This window comes from Coregonus clupeaformis, unplaced genomic scaffold, assembly GCF_020615455.1.
Source record: "Coregonus clupeaformis isolate EN_2021a unplaced genomic scaffold, ASM2061545v1 scaf0008, whole genome shotgun sequence".
Taxonomy (NCBI): domain Eukaryota; kingdom Metazoa; phylum Chordata; class Actinopteri; order Salmoniformes; family Salmonidae; genus Coregonus; species Coregonus clupeaformis.
The window spans coordinates 1,238,975-1,259,016 of NW_025533463.1; the positions used below are offsets into that span (position 1 = coordinate 1,238,975).

General features: G+C 44.5%; 1 protein-coding gene across 2 annotated transcripts in view; it reads right to left on the reverse strand.

Moving 5' to 3' along the window:
* The window catches only part of LOC121534180 (nucleoside diphosphate kinase 7-like), a 65,383-nt gene that overhangs the window by 28,738 nt on the left and 16,603 nt on the right, over nt 1-20,042 (reverse strand). The window contains exon 4 of one of the 2 annotated variants that reach the window (XM_041840720.2): nt 9,775-9,841. In XM_041840720.2, the coding sequence (XP_041696654.2) occupies nt 9,775-9,841 (67 nt within the window). Of the gene's footprint in view, nt 1-9,774; nt 9,876-20,042 lie in introns of both variants that reach the window. The other variant, XM_041840721.2, reaches the window with a different exon arrangement.

Here is a 20,042-nt window from a genome sequence, read left to right on the forward strand (position 1 = left end):
AGTAGGTAGCCTAGCGGTTAAGAGCAGGTAGCCTAGCGGTTAAGAGCAGGTAGCCTAGCGGTTAAGAGCAGGTAGCCTAGCGGTTAAGAGCAGGTAGCCTAGCGGTTAAGAGCAGGTAGCCTAGCGGTTAAGAGCAGGCAGCCTAGCGGTTAAGAGCAGCAGGCAGCCTAGCGGTTAAGAGCATTGGGCTACTACCTGAAAGGTCGCTGGTTCAAATCTCCAAGCCGACTAGGTGAAAAATCTGTCTGTGCCCTTGAGCAAGGCACTTAACCCTAATTAGTCCTGTAAATGGAAAACTGCACCGCCCGCAACAGCAGGGCTCTCCAGAGGGTGGTGCGGTCTGCCTAACGCATCACCGGGGGCAAACTACCTGCCCTCCAGGACACCTACAGCACTCGATGTCACAGGAAGGCCAAAAAGATCATCAAGGACATCAACCACCCGAGCCACGGCCTGTTCACCCCGCTATCATCCAGAAGGTGAGGTCAGTACAGGTGCATCAAAGCTGGGACCGAGAGAATGAAAAACAGCTTCTATCTCAAGGCCATCAGACTGTTAAATAGCCATCACTAGCCGGCTACCACCCGGTTACTCAACCCTGCACCTTAGAGGCTGCTGCCCTATATACATAGACATGGAATCACTGGTCACTTTAAATGGAACACTAGTCACTTTAATAATGTTTACGTACTGTTTTACTCACTTCATTTGTATATACTGTATCCTACTGTATTTTAGTCAATGCCACTCCGACATTGCTCGTCCTAATATTTATATATTTCTTAATTCCATTCTTTTACTTTTAGAGCTATGTGTATTGTTGTGAATTGTTAGATACTACTGCACTGTTGGAGCTAGGAACACAAGCATTTCGCTACAACCGCAATAACATCTGCTAAATATGTGTATGTGACCAATATAATGTGATTTAAGTTGCTCTGGTTAAGAGCGTCTGCCAAATGACTAAATTGTAAAATGTGAGAAAGAGAGAGAATGAGATGGCCAGAGGGAAAGACCATGAAGCATTTATGACTGATAATTATCAGGCTAATACTGAACCGAATGAACTGCGATAAGAATACATACACAACGGCTAATGTATATTAGAGGTCAAATATTATATTGAGTAGCCGGCAGGCGCGCGTGAGATTCGGTTATGGGGTTCCAACTCTCCGAGATTAAACGTTTGGTACCTCATCCTGCCTTTTATGGAGTAACCAATCACTCCAGACAGTCAGACAGAACCAGGGCAGGAATAAGTCAAGGATCTTCTATCTCCCGAATACAGAGGTTATAGCCGTAGGGTCACTATAGACAAACTGTCATAACCTGAGGGACAAAAATATAGGCTTTAGCGTTGCCAAATAACTTTGTGACATTGCTGTCATTTGTACCAAATGCATCGATAATCATGCCAATACATTTCAGATACGAGAGCGTGAGTGTGTGTGAGAGAGAGAGAGAGATTCATCAATGCTAGTATACAGCCTCTATCTCAGCACGAAGTTTGTTTGTGGGTGAAGGGGTGGCGGTCGCCTACTTCAAGTACTACTTGACTTGTAGCTACCCCAGCTAGCTGTATTATTTAGTCTGGCTTTTTGAGAGGTTTCAGAGATGGACTGATTAGCATCCTCTCGAGTCAACAGTGTGCTTACTGTACTGCAGGAAGACATTGATCTGTTTGCTGTTACCCTCTGGACAGCCGATCATTAGTATAGATAGTAAGCATGGTTATGTAACCATATTTAGTCCTACCTGCTATGGTGACTTTTAAATTAATTGAGATTCACACGTTCATTTTTTTGGTAGAATTACTGTCATGGTATTGATGCCAAATTGCAAGCCTTATCTGCACCTTCTCTATTCCATAACCAATGGGTGTGCCTGAGATGTATCACCTCTCAACTAGGTCAGCTGTTTCAACCTGGAACACAATTCTGAGTCTCATCACCTCTCAACTAGGTCAGCTGTTTCAACCTGGAACACAATTCTGAGTCTTATCACCTCTCAACTAGGTCAGCTGTTTCAACCTGGAACACTATTCTGAGTCTCATCACCTCTCAACTAGGTCAGCTGTTTCAACCTGGAACACTATTCTGAGTCTCATCACCTCTCAACTAGGTCAGCTGTTTCAACCTGGAACACTATTCTGAGTCTCATCACCTCTCAACTAGGTCAGCTGTTTCAACCTGGAACACTATTCTGAGTCTCATCACCTCTCCACTAGGTCAGCTGTTTCAACCTGGAACACTATTCTGAGTCTCATCACCTCTCAACTAGGTCAGCTGTTTCAACCTGGAACACAATTCTGAGTCTCATCACCTCTCAACTAGGTCAGCTGTTTCAACCTGGAACACTATTCTGAGTCTCATCACCTCTCAACTAGGTCAGCTGTTTCAACCTGGAACACTATTCTGAGTCTCATCACCTCTCAACTAGGTCAGCTGTTTCAACCTGGAACACTATTCTGAGTCTCATCACCTCTCAACTAGGTCAGCTGTTTCAACCTGGAACACTGTTCTGAGTCTCCTCACCTCTCAACTAGGTCAGCTGTTTCAACCTGGAACACTATTCTGAGTCTCATCACCTCTCAACTAGGTCAGCTGTTTCAACCTGGAACACTATTCTGAGTCTCATCACCTCTCAACTAGGTCAGCTGTTTCAACCTGGAACACTATTCTGAGTCTCATCACCTCTCAACTAGGTCAGCTGTTTCAACCTGGAACACTATTCTGAGTCTCATCACCTCTCAACTAGGTCAGCTGTTTCAACCTGGAACACTGTTCTGAGTCTCATCACCTCTCCACTAGGTCAGCTGTTTCAACCTGGAACACTATTCTGAGTCTCATCACCTCTCAACTAGGTCAGCTGTTTCAACCTGGAACACTATTCTGAGTCTCATCACCTCTCAACTAGGTCAGCTGTTTCAACCTGGAACACTATTCTGAGTCTCATCACCTCTCAACTAGGTCAGCTGTTTCAACCTGGAAAACTATTCTGAGTCTCATCACCTCTCAACTAGGTCAGCTGTTTCAACCTGGAACACTGTTCTGAGTCTCATCACCTCTCCACTAGGTCAGCTGTTTCAACCTGGAACACAATTCTGAGTCTCATCACCTCTCAACTAGGTCAGCTGTTTCAACCTGGAACACTATTCTGAGTCTCATCACCTCTCAACTAGGTCAGCTGTTTCAACCTGGAACACTATTCTGAGTCTCATCACCTCTCAACTAGGTCAGCTGTTTCAACCTGGAACACTATTCTGAGTCTCATCACCTCTCAACTAGGTCAGCTGTTTCAACCTGGAACACTGTTCTGAGTCTCATCACCTCTCAACTAGGTCAGCTGTTTCAACCTGGAACACTATTCTGAGTCTCATCACCTCTCAACTAGGTCAGCTGTTTCAACCTGGAACACTGTTCTGAGTCTCATCACCTCTCCACTAGGTCAGCTGTTTCAACCTGGAACACTGTTCTGAGTCTCATCACCTCTCCACTAGGTCAGCTGTTTCAACCTGGAACACTATTCTGAGTCTCATCACCTCTCAACTAGGTCAGCTGTTTCAACCTGGAACACTATTCCGAGTCTCATCACCTCTCAACTAGGTCAGCTGTTTCAACCTGGAACACTATTCCGAGTCTCATCACCTCTCAACTAGGTCAGCTGTTTCAACCTGGAACACTGTTCTGAGTCTCATCACCTCTCCACTAGGTCAGCTGTTTCAACCTGGAACACTATTCTGAGTCTCATCACCTCTCAACTAGGTCAGCTGTTTCAACCTGGAACACTATTCTGAGTCTCATCACCTCTCAACTAGGTCAGCTGTTTCAACCTGGAACACTATTCTGAGTCTCATCACCTCTCAACTAGGTCAGCTGTTTCAACCTGGAACACTATTCTGAGTCTCATCACCTCAACTAGGTCAGCTGTTTCAACCTGGAACACTGTTCTGAGTCTCATCACCTCTCCACTAGGTCAGCTGTTTCAACCTGGAACACTATTCTGAGTCTCATCACCTCTCAACTAGGTCAGCTGTTTCAACCTGGAACACTATTCTGAGTCTCATCACCTCTCAACTAGGTCAGCTGTTTCAACCTGGAACACTATTCTGAGTCTCATCACCTCTCAACTAGGTCAGCTGTTTCAACCTGGAACACTATTCTGAGTCTCATCACCTCTCCACTAGGTCAGCTGTTTCAACCTGGAACACTATTCTGAGTCTCATCACCTCTCAACTAGGTCAGCTGTTTCAACCTGGAACACTGTTCTGAGTCTCATCACCTCTCAACTAGGTCAGCTGTTTCAACCTGGAACACTATTCTGAGTCTCATCACCTCTCAACTAGGTCAGCTGTTTCAACCTGGAACACTATTCTGAGTCTCATCACCTCTCAACTAGGTCAGCTGTTTCAACCTGGAACACTGTTCTGAGTCTCATCACCTCTCAACTAGGTCAGCTGTTTCAACCTGGAACACTGTTCTGAGTCTCATCACCTCTCCACCAGGTCAGCTGTTTCAACCTGGAACACTATTCTGAGTCTCATCACCTCTCAACTAGGTCAGCTGTTTCAACCTGGAACACTGTTCTGAGTCTCATCACCTCTCCACCAGGTCAGCTGTTTCAACCTGGAACACTATTCTGAGTCTCATCACCTCTCAACTAGGTCAGCTGTTTCAACCTGGAACACTATTCTGAGTCTCATCACCTCTCCACTAGGTCAGCTGTTTCAACCTGGAACACTATTCTGAGTCTCATCACCTCTCCACTAGGTCAGCTGTTTCAACCTGGAACACTATTCTGAGTCTCATCACCTCTCCACTAGGTCAGCTGTTTCAACCTGGAACACTATTCTGAGTCTCATCACCTCTCAACTAGGTCAGCTGTTTCAACCTGGAACACTATTCTGAGTCTCATCACCTCTCCACTAGGTCAGCTGTTTCAACCTGGAACACTATTCTGAGTCTCATCACCTCTCAACTAGGTCAGCTGTTTCAACCTGGAACACTATTCCGAGTCTCATCACCTCTCCACTAGGTCAGCTGTTTCAACCTGGAACACTATTCCGAGTCTCATCACCTCTCCACTAGGTCAGCTGTTTCAACCTGGAACACTATTCTGAGTCTCATCACCTCTCAACTAGGTCAGCTGTTTCAACCTGGAACACTATTCTGAGTCTCATCACCTCTCCACTAGGTCAGCTGTTTCAACCTGGAACACTATTCTGAGTCTCATCACCTCTCCACCAGGTCAGCTGTTTCAACCTGGAACACTATTCTGAGTCTCATCACCTCTCAACTAGGTCAGCTGTTTCAACCTGGAACACTATTCTGAGTCTCATCACCTCTCAACTAGGTCAGCTGTTTCAACCTGGAACACTATTCTGAGTCTCATCACCTCTCAACTAGGTCAGCTGTTTCAACCTGGAACACTGTTCTGAGTCTCATCACCTCTCCACTAGGTCAGCTGTTTCAACCTGGAACACTGTTCTGAGTCTCATCACCTCTCAACTAGGTCAGCTGTTTCAACCTGGAACACTATTCTGAGTCTCATCACCTCTCAACTAGGTCAGCCGTTTCAACCTGGAACACTATTCTGAGTCTCATCACCTCTCAACTAGGTCAGCTGTTTCAACCTGGAACACTATTCTGAGTCTCATCACCTCTCAACTAGGTCAGCTGTTTCAACCTGAAACACTGTTCTGAGTCTCATCACCTCTCCACCAGGTCAGCTGTTTCAACCTGGAACACTATTCTGAGTCTCATCACCTCTCAACTAGGTCAGCTGTTTCAACCTGGAACACTGTTCTGAGTCTCATCACCTCTCCACTAGGTCAGCTGTTTCAACCTGGAACACTATTCTGAGTCTCATCACCTCTCAACTAGGTCAGCTGTTTCAACCTGGAACACTATTCTGAGTCTCATCACCTCTCAACTAGGTCAGCTGTTTCAACCTGGAACACTATTCTGAGTCTCATCACCTCTCAACTAGGTCAGCTGTTTCAACCTGGAACACTATTCTGAGTCTCATCACCTCTCAACTAGGTCAGCTGTTTCAACCTGGAACACTATTCTGAGTCTCATCACCTCTCAACTAGGTCAGCTGTTTCAACCTGGAACACTATTCTGAGTCTCATCACCTCTCAACTAGGTCAGCTGTTTCAACCTGGAACACTATTCTGAGTCTCATCACCTCTCAACTAGGTCAGCTGTTTCAACCTGGAACACTATTCTGAGTCTCATCACCTCTCAACTAGGTCAGCTGTTTCAACCTGGAACACTATTCTGAGTCTCATCACCTCTCAACTAGGTCAGCTGTTTCAACCTGGAACACTATTCTGAGTCTCATCACCTCTCAACTAGGTCAGCTGTTTCAACCTGGAACACTATTCTGAGTCTCATCACCTCTCAACTATGTCAGCTGTTTCAACCTGGAACACTATTCTGAGTCTCATCACCTCTCAACTAGGTCAGCTGTTTCAACCTGGAACACTATTCTGAGTCTCATCACCTCTCAACTAGGTCAGCTGTTTCAACCTGGAACACTATTCTGAGTCTCATCACCTCTCAACTATGTCAGCTGTTTCAACCTGGAACACTGTTCTGAGTCTCATCACCTCTCCACCAGGTCAGCTGTTTCAACCTGGAACACTATTCTGAGTCTCATCACCTCTCAACTAGGTCAGCTGTTTCAACCTGGAACACTGTTCTGAGTCTCATCACCTCTCCACCAGGTCAGCTGTTTCAACCTGGAACACTATTCTGAGTCTCATCACCTCTCCACTAGGTCAGCTGTTTCAACCTGGAACACTATTCTGAGTCTCATCACCTCTCCACTAGGTCAGCTGTTTCAACCTGGAACACTATTCTGAGTCTCATCACCTCTCCACCAGGTCAGCTGTTTCAACCTGGAACACTATTCTGAGTCTCATCACCTCTCCACTAGGTCAGCTGTTTCAACCTGGAACACTATTCTGAGTCTCATCACCTCTCAACTAGGTCAGCTGTTTCAACCTGGAACACTATTCTGAGTCTCATCACCTCTCCACTAGGTCAGCTGTTTCAACCTGGAACACTATTCTGAGTCTCATCACCTCTCAACTAGGTCAGCTGTTTCAACCTGGAACACTATTCTGAGTCTCATCACCTCTCAACTAGGTCAGCTGTTTCAACCTGGAACACTATTCTGAGTCTCATCACCTCTCCACTAGGTCAGCTGTTTCAACCTGGAACACTGTTCTGAGTCTCATCACCTCTCAACTAGGTCAGCTGTTTCAACCTGGAACACTATTCTGAGTCTCATCACCTCTCAACTAGGTCAGCTGTTTCAACCTGGAACACTGTTCTGAGTCTCATCACCTCTCAACTAGGTCAGCTGTTTCAACCTGGAACACTATTCTGAGTCTCATCACCTCTCCACTAGGTCAGCTGTTTCAACCTGGAACACTATTCTGAGTCTCATCACCTCTCAACTAGGTCAGCTGTTTCAACCTGGAACACTATTCTGAGTCTCATCACCTCTCCACCAGGTCAGCTGTTTCAACCTGGAACACTATTCTGAGTCTCATCACCTCTCAACTAGGTCAGCTGTTTCAACCTGGAACACTATTCTGAGTCTCATCACCTCTCCACTAGGTCAGCTGTTTCAACCTGTTTCAACCAATGCTAGGTGTCTTTTTGTAGCTTTTTTAAAATTATTTTTTAATTTCACCTTTATTTAACCAGGTAAGCCAGTTGAGAACAAGTTCTCATTTACAACTGCGACCTGGCCAAGATAAAGTAAAGCAGTGCGATAAAAACAACAACAACACAGAGTTACATATGGGGTAAAACAAAACGTACAGTCAATAACACAATAGAAAATCTATATTCAATGTGTGCAAATGTAGTAAGTTATGGAGGTAAGGCAATAAATAGGCCATAGTGCAAAATAGTGCTTTCTTTTAGCAGACTATCAACAGTAGCCAGCATATTGCTAGGATGTTCACTATTGAAGGTTTACTTTTGTAAATCACTTTCCCTAAAATAAATAAGCTCAGCAAGTAGATTGATGGGCGCTTCTTTTTGCTTGTGTGTGTTTTGTGAAGGCATCAACTCATGTACTGCTCGAGTAGTTGCCACTGGGGCACACACTGGTTGAATCAACGTTGTTTCCACACCCACCATTTTGGTGTGGAAACAACGTTGATTCAACCAGTGTGTGCTCAATAAATGTTGAATTGACATCTGTACACAGTGGGTTGTGACTCGCGGGAGCGTGGTGGTTCGTGAATGAACGGCCAATCATATTGCTCAAATACAATTAGCATGACATTTACGTGTGTGGTCTTCAATGGTAGACTGCGACAGAGCAGATAAATATTGAACTGGAATGTAAAAATGCGCTTAAAAGTGACTGACGAGATCTACTGGCCCAAAACATGTTTTTACTGGCCCTGGGCCAGCGGGCCATCGTTAATGTCGGACCCTGCACATAGATGGCTAGAAGATGCATATCGTTCACTCTAGTGGGAGAGGGCTTTTTTTGACTAGCTAATTGAAAAGTAACTGAGTTAATTTAAAAGGGAAAAAGCAGCTAGCTGAAATGAGTCTGTATTGATAGTGGAAAACACTTAACGCCTAATGACAGCCGGGAGGAATTAACATGTCCATGCTATTATCAGAAGTCCTTTGTACCTTTTTGTGAGGGCAACCAGCCCTTAAGGACTTGCTTTATTGTTATCTGATGGAATTGGCCACATATAATAATTAGGAATAATTAGGCCCAACCATCTCCTTGGTCCATCCTAATATCATAATAACTGATACGACGTTTGAAAAACAAAGCCCATGCTGTTACATGTTATATTGCATTGAATCAAGTTATTCATTTCCAGTGATTTACCAGTCATGAGGGTGGGGTACCACAAGTATGTTATTTTAACATCTCCAAATACTTGTTTAGTTTCCCCTGTTGAGTTATAGGTGTAAAGCACAGGGAGAAGATGGGTCAGAACATGTGATGTGGATGATGAGCCAGAACATGGGTATAATGGGCCAGAACATGGGGATGATGGGCCAGAACATGGGGATGATGGGCCAGAACATGTGGATGATGGGGATAATGGGCCAGAACATGTGGATGATGGGCCAGAACATGTGGATGATGGGCCAGAATATGTGGATGATGGGCCAGAACATGTGGATGATGGGCCAGAACATGTGGATGATGGGCCAGAACATGTGGATGATGGGCCAGAACATGTGGATGATGGGCCAGAACATTTGGATAATGGGCCAGAACATGTGGATGATGGGCCAGAACATGTGGATGATGGGCCAGAACATGTGGATGATGGGGTTGATGGGCCAGAACATGTGGATGATGGACCAGAACATGTGGATGATGGGCCAGAACATGTGGATGATGTGGATAATGGGCCAGAACATGTGGATGATGGGCCAGAACATGTGGATGATGGGCCAGAACATGTGCATAATGGGTCAGAACATGTGGATGATGGGCCAGAACATGTGGATGATGGGCCAGAACATGTGGATGATGGGCCAGAACATGTGGATGATGGACCAGAACATGTGGACGATGGGTCAGAACATGTGGATGATGGGGATAATGGGCCAGAACATGTGGATGATGGGTCAGAACATGTGGATGATGGGCCAGAACCTGTGGATGATGGACCAGAACATGTGGATGATGGACCAGAACATGTGGATGATGGACCAGAACATGTGGATGATGGGCCAGAACATGTGGATGATGGGGATAATAACTCACCGGATCAGCCGGTCCACAGAAGTCCCGGAAGGTCTTAGGTGCGTCAATCCCTCGGATCTCCAGGGCCCTGCAGGTGCAGAACACAGATCTTCCACCGTATTCTGAAAGAGGTCCTTTAGATCTCAGCTGTTTTAGGCATGACATTTCAAACATCCTACTTTTATTTAGGATATATTGACTTGACTAGGGTTGGGCGATATTTGGGAAGACCTCTTCTCTGATTAAATTGTTTTGCGATGTTAATGACTAGATCATTCAAATGTGTTATTTTATTCATGATATTGTCGCATTCTCATTAAATAACTTTAGTATGGCAAAAAAAAAAAGGTTTAGCTAATTCATTTACAAATATAACATATTGATACAGCCTAACTGAAAATACTGCACAGTTTTGATTTATAAAGTTCAAATAGAGTATCGTCTTATGAGATGTAATAATATATCGGCCCAACCCTAGACTTGACCATTGGTTTTTGGATGGAAAATGCTTATATGAGCAGTTGGTTGCAGTGACTAGGCTAGGTAAACAAACCCAATGCATGGATTGCAGTCTCACCTAGACTGAGTCCATAGACTGCTTTCAAGGTAAGGGTGGAAAATAAAACATTTTGTAATTTGGCTGAACTATCCCTTTAATGCATCAATTTTAATATTGAGAAACCAACTGAACCATATCAAAGCCTGCATCTTTAATGGTTGAATTGGGTGGCTTGATGAAGGTCATACCTCCTGAATAATAAAATTTCCTCTCAGCCCCTCAAGGCACATTTTGTGTGAGTGAGTAAGTGAGAGAGAGGTTCCCCAGACGCAGCAGCCTGTTAACCAGATCACATGTCTACTCTGGTCTATGTAGGGAAGGCTCTCACAGAGCTCTCAGATGACCTGGCCTCCACAATCACCTGACCTCAACCCAATTGAGATGGTTTGGGATGAGTTGGACCGCAGAGTGAAGGAAAAGCAGCCAACAAGTGCTCAGCATGTGTTATTTCATAGTTTTGATATCTTCACTATTATTCCACAATGTAGAAAATAGTAAAAATAAAGAAAAACCCTTGAATGCGTAGGTGTGTCCAAACTTTTGACTGGAACTGTATGTAAATGTGAATTGTTTTTGCTTTGTCATAATGGGGTATTGTGTGTAGATTGATCAGGAAAAAAAACAATTGTATCCAATTAAGAATAAGGCTAAAGTAACAAAATGTGGAAAAAGTCAAGGGGTCTGAATCATTTCCGAATGCACTGTACATGTACACTCATATGTGCATTAAGGATAATCTCATTAACGTTCCTATGAGAGAGAGAGAGAGAGAGAGAGAGAGAGAGAGAGAGAGAGAGAGAGAGAGAGAGAGAGAGAGAGAGAGAGAGAGAGAGAGAGAGAGAGAGAGAGAGAGAGAGAGCTGTTGTTTTTTCATGGACTCCATGCACACTCTCTGGACTTTACCCACACACTAACAGACTTGACACACTCACACTCCAACATACACACACACTCTTTAGCACTCTTTCAGACTCTTCAAATACGCTACTGCTACTCTGTTTATTATCTAGCCTGATTGCCTAGTCACTTTTACCCCTACCTACATGTACATATTACCTTAATTACCTCAACTACCCCGTACCCCTGCACAGTGACTCGGTCTCAACTACCTCGTACCCCTTCACATTGACTCGGTCTCAACTACCTCGTACCCCTACATATTGACTCGGTCTCAACTACCTCGTACCCCTAAACAGTGACTCGGTCTTAACTACCTCGTACCCCTACACAGTGACTCGGTCTCAACTACCTCGTACCCCTTCACATTGACTCGGTCTCAACTACCTCGTACCCCTACACAGTGACTTGGTACCGGTACCCCTTGTACATTATTATTATTATTACTGTTATTTATTGTTACTATTTTCTATTTTTATTTGCTAATTCTCTTACTTTTTACCTCAGCATTGTTGGGAAAGGGCTCGTAAATAAGCATTTCTACAACTGCTGTATTCGGCGCATGTGACAAATAATTTTGTGTGCTGCAAGGAGGGGAAACATGCTGATGAAGTCATCAGGCGTCTCTTTGTGAACCAGGCAGTACAGGCAGGTACCATTACCCAGCAGAGCAGAGCCTGGCTGTCTGTACTGCCCCATGGGGTCAGGGATTGGTGTACCAATCTACGGTCGTGTCCCAAATGGCACCCTATTCCCTATGGGCACTGGTCAAAAGTAGTGCACTAAATAGGGAATAGGGTGCTATTTGGGACGCAATCTACTTATAGCAACGGAGAGCACAGCAGAGCGATCTAAATGGTCATGTGTTTTGGTTTTCATGGCAACGGACAAGGTTCCCTACTCTCACCACCTCTTGCTACAGACAGAGTTCCTGGGGTGAGAACGGCTCTTTTTGACCAGTTTGAGAAGGAGGAGAGGATACATACGATACAAGGACAAATCTATATATATCCTGTACATAACAGGCTTATCATAGTGGAAAACAAATAGTTTCTAAGAACAGAATAAACATTGCCTCAGAGCAATGTGTATATTCAAATACGAATATCTGTGTGCTTGTGCAATGGTATGAGTGAGTGACTCAATGCAGTGGTATGAATATTTTCAAACCTCACACATTTACAGTGCCTTCAGAAAGTATTCATACCCCTTGACTTTATTCCACATTTTGTTGTTACAGCCTGAATTCAAAATGGATTAAATATATTATTTTTTTCACACGCAATACCCCATAATGACAAAGTGAAAACATGTTTTTAGAAATGTTAGCAAATGTATTGAAAATGAAATACAGAAAGTATTCACACCCCAGAGTCAATACATTGTTAGGTTCTGAACAAACAGAGTAAAAACTCAAACCAGGTTCATACAATCCACTGGGTGCCTCAGCTGCAAGCACAACATACAAGCCACACAAGCACATATTTATATCTTACGACTTGGGCGGAGTCACCTCCTTGCACGTCTAAGATAAACACTCCTTCTCTGCTTCTAGGCAGGAACTCAAGTCTGTTCCCTTTACTGGTGTTGTCGTGTCTCTGCCTCCCAGAGGTTTCTTCAACTGTTGACATTTACATTTTAGTCATTTAGCAGACGCTCTTATCCAGAGCGACTTACATACTGGGCCCCCGTGGGAATCGAACCCACAACCCTGGCGTTGCAAACGCCACGCTCTACCAACTGAGCTACCTCCCCTGCCGGCCATTCCCTCCCCTGGACGACGCTGGGCCGATTGTGCGCCGCCCCATGGGTCTCCCGGTCGCGGCCGGCTACGACAGAGCCTGGATTCGAACCAGGATCTCTAGTGGCACAGCTAGCACTGCGACCTTATCTTGAGTTGAGTTCCACATCCCTCCTTGTCCTAGTTCTACAGCAACTGGCCTACCTTATCAGCAACTGGCCTACCTTATCAGCAACTGGCCTACCTTATCAGCAACTGAGACTAGACTGTTAGTCTTTGCCTCTTTCCATAGAAATATTAATAGACTAGCTGTCGCCACTGGGGATCCTAATAAAATAAATATATAACGTGTTTGAACAGCTGTTCACTTTCTGCACTTCCCCTTATCTCACTCAGTAACTTTCCATACACAAGGTTCGTATTCACCCTTCATTGACCCCTAACATATACATTTCTTATACATGTAAAGTAATCAATAAGTTCTAATATGGTGACATAAGTATATTTCAAGCCAGAATCCAACAACATGTTAGAATCACCTTTGGCAGCGATTACAGCTGTGAGTCTTTGTGGGTATGTCTCTAAGAGCTTTGCACACCTGGATTGAACAATATTTGCACATTAATCTTAAAAAAATTATTCAAGCTCTGTCAAGTTGGTTGTTGATCATTGCTAGACAGTCTTTTTTTTTTTCAAGTCTTGCCATAGATTTTCAAGTCGATTTAACTCAAAACTGTAACCACGCCACTCAGAAACATTCAATGTCATCTTGGTAAGCAACTCCAGTGTATATTTGGCCTTGTGTTTTAGGGTATTGTCCTGCTGAAAGGTGAATTTGTCTCCCAGTGTGGCCTGGTGAGGTTGGAACCAGGAGCAGAGAAGAGACTAGACGAGGAATCAGTGGTTAAGGATAAACATAATCTGGCCTTAAATGGCCATGTACTCTTATAATCTCCACCCGGCACAGCCAGACGAGGACTAGCCACCCCTCAGAGCCTGGTTCCTCTCCCCTCAGCACAGCCAGAAGAGGACTGGCCACCCCTCAGAGCCTGGTTCCTCTCTAGCTTTCTTCCTAGGTTCCTCCCTTTCTAGGGAGTTTTTCCTAGCCACTGTGCTTCCACATCTGCATTGCTTGCTGTTTGGGGGTTTTAGGCTGGTGATATTAGGTTTTTTTATAGTGTTATGATGTCATGGCATAGTATCATGGGGACCAGGTCAGAGTTACTAGATAATTGGCTTGGGGCCACGGAGTCTACACTCCATTATGTCAAAGGAGATTACTGATGTTGATCTTAGAATGATTGATGGACAGGATATACTGACTTGGGGGTAAAGAGTAATAACATCAAAGAGAATGGGAGTGCCCATGGAGGGTTACCAGATGTTCGTGGAGAGGCTTGTAACAGAGTGTATATATAGAGAGAGTGGATCTTTGTTCTGGAGAAAGAAGATGGCAGAGGCAGGGCCATGTCCCTAGTCTGTTATAACTAACCATGGTACCATATTAAATATATTATATGAACTCCCCATCAAAAGTGACTAAGTACATCCTCACATTCGTAATCACTTGATACCCTAGAAACTCATCATAACAGCTGGGTTTCTGTATAGCACTTTTGTGACATCTGCTGATGTAAAAAGGGCTTTATAAATACATTTCATTGATAGAATGGCATAATACTTTACTGAGAAACAGTAACCGAAGGATCGCAGTAACACTGGGAAAAACAACAAACACTAAGTCTTGAAAACTCACTCAGGAGACAACAAAACGCACACGGCAAACAATTCAAGCTTCTGCAAAGAAAACTAGAAAACACACCTCTCTTAACAGGGACATCATAATGAGGAAATAGGACACGCCTGAGTGTGGTTAATGTCTCTAGGACGGTCTCTATCGCCCTGGGAGCGGCTCCAGCCGCGGAGCCAGGGCGACCACCACGTAGTTGGTTGAAGTCCCGAACAAGTCCCGGATCCAGGATATCCCAGGCAGGCACCCCCGCCCGCACACACACGTCTGTATAACGCCCCACAGTTGACAGTGCATGTCAGAGCAAAAACCAAGCCATGAGGTTGAAGGAATTGTCCGTAGCGCTCAGAGACAGGATTGTGTTCAGGCACAGATCTGGGGAAGGGTACCAAAAAATGTCTGCAGCATTGAAGGTCCCCAAGAACACAGTGGCCTCCATCATTCTTAAATGGAAGAAGTTTGGAACCACCAAGACTCTTCCTAGAGCTGGCCGCCCGGCCAAACTGAGCAATCGGGGGAGAAGGGCATTGGTCAGGAAGGTGACCAAGAACCCAATGGTTCCTCTGTGGAGATGGGAGAACCTTCCAGAAGGACAACTATCTCTGCAGAACTCCACAAATCAGGCGTTTAGGGTAGAGTGGCCAGACGGAAGCCACTCCTCAGTAAAAGGCACATGACAGCCCGCTTGGAGTTTGCCAAAAGGCACCTAAAGACTCTCAGACCATGAGAAACAAGATTATCTGGTCTGATGAAACCAAGATTCAACTCTTTGGCCTGAATGCCAAGTGTCACATCTGGAGGAAACCTGGCACCATCCCTATGGTGAAGCAAGGTGGTGGCAGCATCATGCTGTGGGGATGTTTTTCAGCGGCAGGGACTGGGAGACTAGTCAGGATCGACGCACAGATGAACGGAGCAAAGTACTGAGAGAGCCTTGATGAAAACCTGCTCCAGAGCGCTCAGGACCTCAGACTGGGGCAAAGTTTCTCCTTCCAACAGGACAACGACTCTAAGCACACAGCCAAGACAATGCAGGAGTGGCTTAGGGAGAAGTTTCTGAATGTGTTTGAGTGCCTGATATAGAAATTAAAATATATACAGGTTAAAAGTAATGACTAAATGTTCCACCCTTAAATATAGTTGTGAAATGTTCTTGTTTTAAGTATGATTAGTACTTTCTTAGTAGTGACTAATTATTACACTCCGAAACTGTGTGAGATGTGTTAGAATCTACTACCTGGTAATGTGTGAGTGTAGGACCAGTAAAGATTATGACATTGTGTTACTATTTAGCAATGTGAGTAGGAGTTAGACCGGACGGCGAAGAAGAAGGAGAACTATTAAACATGGTGCAGAATATTGTGAGAACGGCGATAACTGAGGAATGCAGGGAGTAGACTATGATAAGAAAATGTATGTGTGTATATGTGTGTGTATATGTGTGTATGTATGTGTGTGTGTATGTATGTGTGTGTGTGTGTGTGTGTGTATGTGTGTGTGTGTGTGAACTGATGGTCAGGAGAGACGTTTTAAAGTGGAAAACTACAGCCCGCCTACAGAGGGGTGGGATTTCCATATGACTTGTGCGTATAAAAATATTGTACGACCATTTTGTGGCAGAATTCTCAATGAATAAAGGCCTGACCATGCAGACCGGGACTCTGTCCGTTTCTTGATCCAAAAGCCTTACAACCTTTTGGGAGACGCACAGAGACACTGAAATAGTTTGTTAAATAATTATCATAACAGCTTGGTCCTTCTGAGCCGGAATCCAATACCTGCCTCTGTCATTCCAGGTAACTCTGAAAACCGTCGACGGGTGAATGATACATTCGTAAATAGAAAGACCTGCCCTTTGACATTAAGGGTTAAGACAGGCCAGGGGACAACGCAGGAGTGGCTTTGGGACAAGTCTCTGAATGTCCTTGAGTGGCCCAGCCAGAGCCTGGACTTGAACCCGATCGAACATCTCTGGAGAGACCTGACAATAGCTGTGCAGCGACGCTCCCCATCCAACCTGACAGAGCTTGAGAGGATATGCAGAGAAGAATGGGAGAAACTCCCCAAATACAGGTGTGCCAAGCTTGTAGTGTCATACCCAAGAAAACTTGAGGCTGTAATCGCTGCCAAAGGTGCTTCAACAAAGTACTGAGTAAAGGGTCTGAATACTTATGTAAATGTAATATTTCAGTTTTTTATTTTAAAAACATTTGCAAAAAAATATACAAACCTGTTTTTGCTTTGTCATTATGGGGTATTACGTGTAGATTGATGAGGGGAAAAAAACAATTTAATAAAATTTTTAATAAGGCTGTAGCGTAACAAAATGTGGAAAAAGTCAAGTGGTCTGCATACTTTCCGAATGCACTGTAATGTATGTGGTGTATAGAGATGAGGTAGTCGTTCAAAAATCATGTTAAACACTATTATTGAGTCCATGAAACGTATTATGTGACTTGGTAAACAAACGTGTACTCCTGAACTTATTTAGGCTTGCCATAACAAAGGGGTTGAATACTTACTGACTCAAGACATTTCAGCTTTTCATTTTGTATTAAGTTGTAAAAATGTCTGAAAACATATTTCCACTTTGACATTATGTGGTATGGTGTGTTGGCCAGTGACACAAAATCTCAATGTAATTGATTATAAATTCAGGCTGTAATACATCAAAATGTGGAAAAAGTCAAGGGGTGTGAATACTTTCTGAAGGCACTAACATAGCTAACATGTCGAAATGTCAAACCGATCATACTCACAGGGTAATCTGTCACAACCCCTTTGTAAACTTCCAAGAACTCCTCAGCATTGGCTCTGTCCATGTTACAATGTGGGAAGAGAAGGCAAACTAGCACAATCAGAAACTGTCATCTGACTGCAACTCAAAGATATACAAAACTAAACAAATAACAAAACTGGCTCAAATCAATGACTTCATTGGTGTTGAAGTGAAACGTGGAAATGCGTGGCTCGAGACCCTTTGTGAATGTGGAGTGTGAATACGATACGTGGTGGTTAAAATAGTTCAACTAGGGGAGGCAGTGACCTTAAAAACAGTAAAGGACATGGAGGACATTTTGTCTTAGCGTTTCTGGAGTTTCACCGATTGCTACTCTACGTTTCCAAAACTCCCGTCTCTCTGTCTGTTACATGAATACATGCTATTACATACACCAGACCAAATGGTTGAGAAAGGATCATCTTTATTAAGGCTGTGATGCTGCGGGTTCAGTTGAGAACATTCATTATGCATCAGATCAGATCGATGTGGGATTGTGTTCATAGTACCGTTACCATACAGTCAGACACAATGGTTCAGCATCAGCTCCATACGTAATTAGACTTACAAACCCATCATTGATCCACCGTGCTGCCCAAAGGCCAACGCTGTGCATCACCAGATGAGTGGCTGAATCATAGATATAAAATCCCTAGAATGGGATTTTCCCCATTCAAAATCAATGGGTTCATAATGGACGGACCGGCAGCCATTTCAAAAGTGTACCCATACTAGTAAAGCAGGATTATTTTTCTATGGGCTGGATGCACTGGGCCAGCTCTGTGAAAGCTCACTCATCTAGGCAATGTGGATTGAACAGGACAGCCCAGGGTGGGTCACTCTAGATCTCACTAAAGCAGTAGAGAATGCCCTGAGGTCCTAAGGAGTAGAGCTGCAGAGACAAAATGGAGTAGAGCTGCAGAGACTAAATGGAGTAGAGCTGCAGAGACTAAATGGAGTAGAGCTGCAGAGACTAAATGGAGTAGAGCTGCAGAGACTAAATGGAGTAGAGCTGCAGAGACTAAATGGAGTATAGCTGCAGAGACTAAATGGAGTAGAGCTGCAGAGACTAAATGGAGTAGAGCTGCAGAGACAAAATGGGTGCTGAGAGGAGGATGGGAAAGGTCCATGTTGTCCCTCCACTACAATCCATTATCTAAACAGGTTAACACCATCATCATCACCCCTGGTCATGTTGATCCTGGGACTAAACACCTCCCTCTGCAACTGGATCCTGGACTTCCTGACGGGCCGCCCCCAGGTGGTAAGGGTAGGTAACAACACATCTGCCACACTGATCCTCAACACGGGGGCCCCTCAGGGGTGCGTGCTCAGTCCCCTCCTGTACTCCCTGTTCACCCATGACTGCATGGCCAGGCACGACTCCAACACCATCATTAAGTTTGCCGACGACACAACAGTGGTAGGCCTGATCACCGACAACGATGAGACAGCCTATAGGGAGGAGGTCAGAGACCTGGCCGTGTGGTGCCAGGATAACAACCTCTCCCTCAACGTGACCAAGACAAAGGAGATGATTGTGGACTACAGGAAAAAAAAGAGGACTGAGCACGCCCCCATTCTCATCGACGGGGCTGTAGTGGAACAGGTTGAGAGCTTCAAGTTCCTTGGTGTCCACATCACTAACGAACTATCATGGTCCAAACACACCAAGACAGTCGTGAAGAGGGCACGACAAAGCCTATTCCCCCTCAGGAGACTGAAAAGATTTTGCATGGGTCCTCAGATCCTCAAAAAGTTCTATAGCTGCACCATCGAGAGCATCCTGACTGGTTGCATCACCGTCTGGTATGGCAACTGCTTGGCCTCCGACCGCAAGGCACTACAGAGGGTAGTGCGTACGGCCCAGTACATCACTGGGGCCAAGTTTCCTGCCATCCAGGACCTCTATACCAGGCGGTGTCAGAGGAAGGCCCTCAAAATTGTCAAAGACTCCAGCCACCCTAGTCATAGACTGTTCTCTCTGCTACCGCACGGCAAGCGGTACCGGAGTGCCAAGTCTAGGTCCAAAAGACTTCTCAACAGCTTCTACCCCCAAGCCATAAGACTCCTGAACAGCTAATCATGGATACCCGGACTATTTGCACTGCCCCCCCACCCCATCTTTTTACGCTGCTGCTACTCTGTTAATTATTTATGCATAGTCACTTTAACTCTACCCACATGTACATATTACTTCAACTACCTCAACTAGCCGGTGCCCCCGCACATTGACTCTGCACCGGTACCCCCCTGTATATATAGCCTCCCTACTGTTATTTTATTTTACTTCTGCTCTTTTTTTTTCTCAACACTTTTTTGTTGTTGTTTTATTTTACTTTTTTATTAAAAAATAAATGCACTGTTGGTTAAGGGCTGTAAGTAAGCATTTCACTGTAATGTCTGCACCTGTTGTATGTGGCCAATAAAATTTTATTTTATTTTATTTGATGTTGTCCACTACAATCCATTATCTAAACAGGTTAACACCATCATCATCACCCGTGGGTCCCAGTGGCATGGCACAGATTTTACAGCTATGATGACTGACTATGTAGGCTAC